Consider the following 9,235-nt stretch of genomic DNA (forward strand, 5'->3'; position numbering starts at 1 on the left):
AGAGGAGGGGCGACAAATGGGGAAACCCAGATGGGTTTCCCTTATCGGGTCGAAGGCGCGGTGGGGTGCGGCGCACAGGAGAAAGACCTCCTGTGTCGGGGTTTTTTTAAAAACCCTAACGACGATGGGCCCGGGTCGTGTCCGAACCCGACCCGGCACGGGTCCGATAAATTTTTTTTTTTTTAAATGCGGGTTTTACATTCAACATGCAAGTTTAAGAAAATTGACTTTTTAGAATTTTAGAAAGTTATGGTAGGCATGAGCCTTGTAATCTTTTGTAGCATAGGAATTTTATGAAGACAGAAAAACACCTAAGTGGTAAAATGTGTTTGTTTCCCTCTTTTCCACATAAACCTTAAATTCATGAACGAGTGCAAGAGAGATTTTTTTGGAATTTGGAAAAGGGCGTTTTTACTTGCAAACAGTATATAAATATTGTCTATTTTCTCTGTTGCCTAAAATAATACTTGTTTCTTCTGTTACCCAGCGTGAAGCTATGAAGAAGCAGATGGAGAAAATAAAGAATCAGAAGGAAAAACTTGAGTCTCTTTGCCGGTCCCTACAGGCTGAAAGGAAACATAATTTATCTGATAACTCTGGTGGATGTCAAATTTCTGATACTCCCATTGTTGAACAAAGATGAAGGAATTCAATGTAAATATTTATTTTCCAGTGATTTCATTAGTGGCCATATTTCAGACTTTATGACGGTATAATGGACTAGCATTAAAAGTTCGAGAAAACTGACTTTGTTGTTTCTTTCTATGTTCTTTCAGGTGACTTAGGTCTTGTTAGTGAGGCCTCTCTTTTTCCGTTTCACCCTTTAATAGTTCTGCTGCGCTGCATCAGAAATTTCTGGATGCCACTTTCCGTGAGATTTATTGCTCCTTTTCTTTTCCGTGAGATTGAATCCCTAATCCTGGTAAAGTTTATCCTGTATGATAATAAAATATTTGTGCATGAATTCAGTAGCCCTTTTGAGACTATTTTTAACTCGAAGAAACTGTGTGCATAAATCTATCCAAACAGAAGTCAGATTTCCATATGCATGTCAGGGCATTATTTAAAGTTGTTTTTCAGTATGCTTGAGATGAAATATGACTCATTAAATCCTGGAATATCATTGGTTTCATTTTGTGGTTAGTTATATGGTTTAATTTGGTCGTGTATCGCTGTGAATTTTCCAGCATCGGCTCATTTTTAGACCAGCACCATCCATTTGACGAGTCTGTAGAATCAAATTGGTTTGTGCAATTAAAGTTGCGAATTTTGGCACCCCCAATTGCAGACCAAGCTGCTTCAAATGTTACGTCATATTAGTGTCTTTATCTTCTCTACATTGTTATCAGAGTTCATTCTCCAATCCCATTTTGAGTTGGTTGATGAGCTGCAATCCTTGGATGCTCGGTTTCAGGGTGAATGTGGGTTGGTTTATATTGGGTTATATTCATCATCCACCCAAGGCAATTTTACTGAAAAACTAGTCATGATTAGACCATATAGAATTTATTTAACATCAAACTAGTTATATTTAACGGAAAATGATTGAACTGTATGGGTAATTTGACATCATTCTTTAAAAATCTTATAATTTTCGATATTCTCCCGTTGTCCAAAATCGTAAATATCCGACATTGTTAAGACACTTTTACCCTTCGCAATTGCGAATTTAGGTATTTTTGCGATAAAATTGTACTTGTCAAATATGTTCAACACCCACTTAAATTCAGAATTGTCGGTTTTTTTATGCGAATTTAGACCTCACAAATTTGCATAAATTTATTTGTGAAATCTCTATGAAAATGAAACCACCAAAATTGTAAATATCCTACTCTTTCCCATAAATTTCCGGAACTCTTACTATTAATTTTACAAATAGCTTATTTTTCGCATATATTGAATGTTCTTGCATGAAATTATTTATGAATCGCTAGATATAGCAAATATTGTACTTATATATTTGTGAAATTATGATAAAAAAACAAAAAAAAATAGTTTTTGCTTTTGCGAATTTTTTAAATCATATATAATTTTGGTGTAGATTTTTTCATATAAGAAACATTCAAATCATTTAAACATTCAAATGATTTGAAAACATAAAACATATAAATAGTAACATTATATACAAATCATTAAACAGTGCTTTCAGTTAAAACATTCAAATTATTTAAACATTCAATAGTGTTTTCAGCTTTACATTCAAATTATTTGAACATTAATCAATGATTGACATTGTATACAAATAAATGATGAACAAACGATTATATAAAAACTCATTATAGTAATATTCAAATGACATTATGTATAAAATAATGTCAAACAAACAATTTTATATAAGAATTTATTCATAGAAATATTCAAATGACATTATATACAAATCAATGAGTTACTATGTTGATCTTTGAATATATAAAAAAAATAAAAAATAATCAAATGAATTTCTATGGTTGAGGATGTTGTAATTACCGTGATCATACCTCCTCGATGACCTTGTTTGCGTTATCTAGAAGGTTGGCTTGAGTACAAATCATATTCTTCAGCATATAGATTTTTTCAAGTGTAAGAGCCAACTCTTCCTTTGATCTATTTACGGTTTATCTCTGCTTTTCTCCAACTTTCTCCTCTCCCTGAAAGACCTTTTTTATTGTTGAAGAATATGCAACTTGTTGAGCGATTACAAAATCGTCATTGGTGGCACGTTTCATCGACGATAAGTGAATGTCTTCGCTATCGTTAGGCCAATCTTGAAGTTCAGAGAGGAATACCATGGGGTAATCCTTCATCCGATCATTCATGGGATGCGATAGAAATTTGCTAATTGTGCGAGGGTGACTGGTTGGTTGCTGAACAAACTCAAACTGTCGAACGACTCAGCTGACCATTTAATGCTTAACTTCATTCATGTTGTGCATCCAATTGTCTTTCCTTGTGATGTTCTTGACCCCCAAAATCACATCGGCATTCTCCTCCTCCTTCAATGTGCCTTCATAAGGGCATCAATTTACCTACATTTTCTTTATGGTTAGGCCCACAAATATGTATTTAGTTAAAAACATATGAAATATCAACAACAATACCTATGTTTGTCTTAGTTAGCTTGCGAAGCGATACAACGCAGTAAACACGTGACATGCGAGGACCCACCAATCTTTGATCACGACCCTCTTTGTTGTAAGATCGACTCTATATTGTAGCACATGAAAATTCATCGGCAACGTCATGCATTTGAGGCCTTTCAATGAATATGTGCTCCCATATCCAAACTTTCATAACAATGATTAACAAGGATTAATACACATTATGTATCAAAACACAATATGTAATTATAGGAATAATTATAAATCAAAAGTCTAGGTACAATAAAAGAATAAATACTTTCAACAACACCAACATCCCGACAAGGTTTTTTCTTCTGCTCTTCATGCAACTCAAACTTGTATACAGGTATGCAAGTGCCGTTGCTCCTCATGCATATTGATCGATGCAATTCAGGTCTTCCAAAATTTTGATGTATGATGCATGAACCGACTTTTCACCAATGTCAATGAATAACCATGAGCCAAAGAAGTATACCAAGAATGTTTTCACCATCTTATCCACCCTACTACCGCCCTTCCCTTCAACACATAGTAGTTTTGCCTTCATCCTTCTCGCCTTACTGAGGTCATAATTTTTCCTAAGTTATGAAAACTTGATTTTATCTGCTTCGAATGCATCATCATATGCTTGCAAATAAATATCACATAACTGCTTAAAAAAAATTCAGTGTTGCCCACTAACTGGCTCTCCATGTCACTTCAATCTAGTTATTCATATATCGACCATGCCTAACACATGATCCAGATGTGGATTTCTTGTAAATCGACCATGCCTAACATATTTATGGGTTCAAAACTGTGAGAAAAACATCGAAAGGGCAGAAAACCCATTTAGCACGTATCAATTTCGCACCTACCCATTACTCTATATATATATCTCAATTTAATCAATGAAATAAGTCAATTATAATGAATTTTTATATTTTGCATACATACATGATAAACTAATCAATTGCATTCATGTATAGTAGCAATATATATATATATATATCAATTTAATCAATAAAATTAGTCAATTACAATGAATTTTTACTTATCCACAAGCATTGAATCTTCTTCCCCGCTGCGACCTGTTCGTCGGAGCATGCACTTTCTCTTGCGCCTGGAAAGCATCCTCGAACTCCTGAGCGGTGTTCGCATTCAATTTAGTCATGTGACCCTCACTTACATCTACTTCCTGTAGGGGGTCCACATTAACCTTAGCTCCTTGGTCAAGTACTTCCTCCACCCTCTCACCATTGTCACTATAGGCGGCCGCATCTCTAGCTTCATTCTTTTGGGCATTGAGGTTAGAAAGAGCCTCATAGCTAGCCAACGGGTCACCCTCTCCCTTCTTAGATGCTTCTGAGATGGGAGACAAGATTGTGCCTACAAATTGCTTAAATTTTTTTTTGCACATTTTGCTTTAGATACGGGTCACTTTAGAAATTGTAGTTGTTCAATGTACAACAATTTAGGTTTTTTTTCAGCTCATTGCTTGAACGCAGCTGTATGTGATTATCGATGATGCATTTTTTGTGGAAAACGTTTGTCACCTATATTTTTGTCCATGGATGTGGCTCCCTTTGTGCCCACTTATGTACACTAAGTCATGTTTTCAAATTACTACAATGACTGAGTTCATAGTCTTTTGTTAGCTTTTGTTGTTGTGCTTCAAAAAAAATAGATTATGTGGGTGTGGTCCCATTCGACACGCTCTTCTTATTATTGGTTAAATTGTATGGATAAATATATTTAAATTTTTCTGCAATAACAATATAGAGAATATTGAACAAGCCTTGCAAAAAATAAATAACATATTTGTGTTTCAAAAAACATTTAAAAAAAAACAAAAGTGAACAGTGTTTTATTCAGCCATTAAACAAAATGAAACAGTGTTTGATTTAGTCATTAAACAAAATGGAACAATGTTTGATTCAATCATTAAACAAAAGGGCACGCTATGCTTACTGGAAAAAAAACATTGATGGTTTAGCGATGAAATGCCTCTGATGAATAGTTGCCATAAATAGTTGTCGAAAATATTTGACAAAAATTGTTGTCGAAAGGAAAGCAGGTTGGGGATTGCTGATTAGGGACAAAAGACAAAAAAAACTTAGATTATGCAGAAATAATCAAATTAGGGACCACAACGGGTTTATATATGATTCAAAAAAAATTTGCAACAACTAAGCAATATTATATATGTGTCATAGTTTCACAAATAGTTATGTAAGATATTTGTGATATAAGGCGATTCACAAATTACGTTATGCGAGAACATGTAGTATATGCAAATAAGATATTTGTGAATTTAGTGGGTTTCATAAAATGCAAAAATAGTTATAAATTTATGTGAATAAGTAAGATATTTACAAATTTGGTGGAAAGTACAGTTTTGCACATAAATTTATGTGATTTCAGGAATTATATGTGAAAAGTAAGTCATTTGTGAAATTAGTGGTAAGTGGTAATTGTAGTTTCACAAATATATTTATACGAAATATAAAATATATGAGAGTAGGATATTTGCGATTTTGGTGGTTTCAATTTCAATGAGATTTTACAAATAAATTTATGTGAGTTCGTGAGGTCTAAATTCACATAAAAACTTGTGATTCTGGATTTAAGTAGGTGTTGGACATATTCGATGGGCAGTACAATTTTATTGCATTTTCACGTTTCTAAAAACATACCTTTATGTCGTAAAGTCTTTGTGTAAAGCATATTTCTTACTAAATAAATTATAAACAACAAACATATGATGTTTGATCGATGAGATGCTCAAGCATTGGAGAAGGTGAATCATCTGATTTTTGTAAGTTATAGATAGGGATGGCAGTGGACTGGGGTGGGTCCGGGGACAAGGTCTCCACCCCTACCCCATCTCAAAATTGTTCCCTCCATCCTCGCTCGGGTTTGGAATTTAACCTCCATCCCCATTTCATGTCCTCCATCCCCGGTCCAAATGGGACGAGGCAGGGCGGGGTCCCATTTCCCCTTGGTTCATTGCCATCCCTAAAGAAGGATTGGGGATGGGGCAGGGCGGGGATCGACACGGGGACGGGGTAGGGTGGGAGAAAGCGTATGTCCATCCCCGCCTCCATCCCCACACGGGTTTTGATTTTAGCCTCCATCCCTGTTTCATGTCCTCCATCTTCAGTCCAAACAGGGTGAGGCAGGGCCGGGCTCTGTTTCCCCCCGATCCACTGCCATCCCTAGTTGTAGATTTTGGATCTTTCTTTGTTTGGATGATCCCCCTTCCCTATACACATACACACACACACATGGTGCTCTTAGAGTTACCTACTCCCATTTTACAATTGTTGGATCTTTGGAGATCCAATGGTTGTGATGGAACTTAAATATGCATGCTTCATTTACTTAAATGCTCACTTTGAAGTAAGGGAAACATGCATATTTAAGTGCCATCACCGTTGTTGGATATCAAAAGATCCAATGGCTGTAAAAGGAAGTAGGTGCTCGAGGAGCACCATATCATTACTAATTAAATAATAGAAAATGATCGTCCAATATTGGTAATTTGATGTGATTCTTTAAAAACCTTATGATTTTTTATATTCTCTCGATGTCCAAAATCGCAAATATCTGACATTGTTAGGATACTTTTACCCTTCGCAACTGCGAATTTTGGCACTCACAATGCATTCAAAACTTTACAATACAAAGTATTGTAGGCAGTTGATTTTTTAGTGCTTTAAAAAATGCATCTAAATATCGAAATTCATAATCCAAAACATATCACTTATTAAATAATGATAAAAATCCAACATGTAAAGTTTGATTGATGAAAACTCGATCGTTAGAGAAGGAACTATGTTGATTATCTTCGGTTGTAGATTTTGTGAATGCATGAGATTCACAAAATCCCCATGAATGTCAATCAAATATCTAAATTCATGCCAAGGGCTATACCAAACAAAGGGGTTAAATTTCGGGATTCCAATAACCCTAAAGTGGAGTGCATCTCTAGGGAGGAGATGGATGAATTATGAAGAAAAGGTTTATGTTTCAATTGCAAGAGCAATTGGATGTCGGGTCACAAATGCAAATCTCTCAAATGCTTGATAGTGACCAATAATGAAGAAGAATGTGAGCCAAAAGAATATGAGACCATGGAGGAATTGGACCATGAGGAAATTGAAGAAATTCAAGGATCGATTGGCCAATGTTATGCTTTGGGAAGCAAATCAGCCTCTAATTTCATGCGAGTCTCTGACACTTTATCCGGTAAGAAAGTTGATGTTTTGATAGACAACCACAACTTTGTGAGAGAGGATTTAGTATCTAAGTTCAAGTTCCAGCCATATGAGCATCCAAAGTTTGATGTTATGGTGGAAAATGAAAGTCATCTCAAATGTGACTAACTTTGCACGGATGTGAAGATCAACCTCCAAGGATCCCACTTCAAACTTGACTTATTTGTATTGCCTATGCATGGCGCTGATGTTGTGTTAGGGATGTGCTGGCTTCATTTTTTAGGGAGTGTCACATGAAACTTCACCAATAATGAAATGACATTTGCCAAAGAGGGCCGACCAATGATTTTAAAGGCTAATTCCACAAAAGACAGCGAGGTGATTGATGGTCAAGAGGCTATAAAATTTTTACGGGCTACTAACATGGCTTTCTTATGTGTGACACAACCTATAGCACCAAAGGAGGTGTCCAAGTTAGAAGAAAATGTCTCGTCAGAATGAGTGAATTACTTGAGATATATAAGGATGTTTTTTGGAAAACTCAAGGGGTTACCTCCTTTATGCAGTCAAGACCACTCTTTCTTAGTCATTTTCAAGGTCACTTGCACATTTTTGGAAAAGAATGAGCCAAGCTCAAGTGGAAAGTGAAGAAATTCAAAAAATAATTCAAGTGTTAAAGGAAGACCCTACAAGCCATCCCTCTTACATAGTGAAAAGAGACAAGTTATACTTTGATAATAAGTTTGTGTTACCTAATGATTATCTACTCATCAATGAAGTTTTGGAACACTTCCATAACTCAAGGGAGGGGGGAACATGAAGGTATGCACAAGACTTGGCAAAGAGTTAAACCCGAATTGTATTGGTTTGAAATAAAGAAATCAAGAAATTTGTGAGAAAATGTCAAGTTTGTCAAGCAAACAAATATGAGAGAATTTGACTCCCGGTCTTCTCCAACCTCTACCAATTCCTTTACAAGTGTGGACCAATATAAGTATGGATTTCATTGAGAAGCTTCCTCCTTCTCAAAAGAAAGAAGTCATATTTGTAGTAGTGGATAGGCTCACGAAGTTTGCTCACTTCATAGCCTTGCCTAGCACCTATTCGGTACAAATGGTAGCTAAATCTTTTTTGCAAAATGTAGCAAAGTTATATGGCATGCCAAAGACTATAATATGTGATAGAGATCCGGCTTTCTTTAGTAGATTTTGGAAAGAATACTTCACATTAATGGGAACCAAGATGTGTTATTACACAACAAGTCATCCACAAACCGATGGTCAAATGAAGGTGGTTAATAGAGATCTTGAGATGCTTCACTAGTGAAAAATAAAATGAATGGGTTGAGTTTCTACCTTGGGCCGAGTGGTATTATAATACTTCTTTTCACTCCTCTACGGGAATGATACCTTATGAAGATTTGTATGGTCGACCTCTACCTCAACCTCTCTTTTATGAAGATGGAATAGCAAAAGTCCTCATAATTGAGAAGCAACTAAGAGAAAGAGATGACATATTAAGAATTTTGAAGAAGAATATTGAGCGCACCCAAAACCGAATGAGACAAATCTATAACAAGCAAAGAAGGGATAGAGAGTTTCAAGTAGGTCAGTGGGTATGGCTTAAGTGCATTACTCATAGACAATTCTCTTTGAGTAAGACTCCCATAACAAAACTTATTCCTAGATATTTTGGGCTTTACCAAGTAATAGCTAAAATTAGAGAAGTAGCTTACAAGTTGAAGTTGCCACAAGGGGTGCTCATTCATCCAATTTTCTATGTATCTCGCTTAAAAGCCTATCACGGGCCAAGGCCAATAGAGGAATCCAACATCGTGGTAACAAGGCATCCGACTAAAATTTTAAAAACTCGAAAGGAATGAAGAGGTGATAGATGAGTTAAGAAATATTTGGTTGAATGGAACAATGAAGGAGAATC

The 9,235-nt window shown here is 35.6% G+C and overlaps 1 protein-coding gene across 1 annotated transcript in view; it reads left to right on the top strand.

The window, feature by feature from the left end:
• The window catches only part of LOC149839615 (alpha-taxilin-like protein), a 152,695-nt gene extending 151,646 nt beyond the window's left edge, over positions 1 to 1,049 (top strand). The window contains exons 12-13 of the mRNA XM_090002677.1: positions 488 to 654; positions 777 to 1,049. Coding sequence (XP_089858803.1) covers positions 488 to 643 — 156 coding nt within the window. The 3' untranslated portion in view covers positions 644 to 654; positions 777 to 1,049. The remainder of the gene's footprint in view (positions 1 to 487; positions 655 to 776) is intronic.
• The last annotated feature ends 8,186 nt before the right edge of the window (positions 1,050 to 9,235 follow it).

The sequence above is a fragment of the Nuphar pumila genome, chromosome 4, assembly GCF_984573655.1.
Source record: "Nuphar pumila chromosome 4, dmNupPumi1.hap1.1, whole genome shotgun sequence".
Classification (NCBI taxonomy): domain Eukaryota; kingdom Viridiplantae; phylum Streptophyta; class Magnoliopsida; order Nymphaeales; family Nymphaeaceae; genus Nuphar; species Nuphar pumila.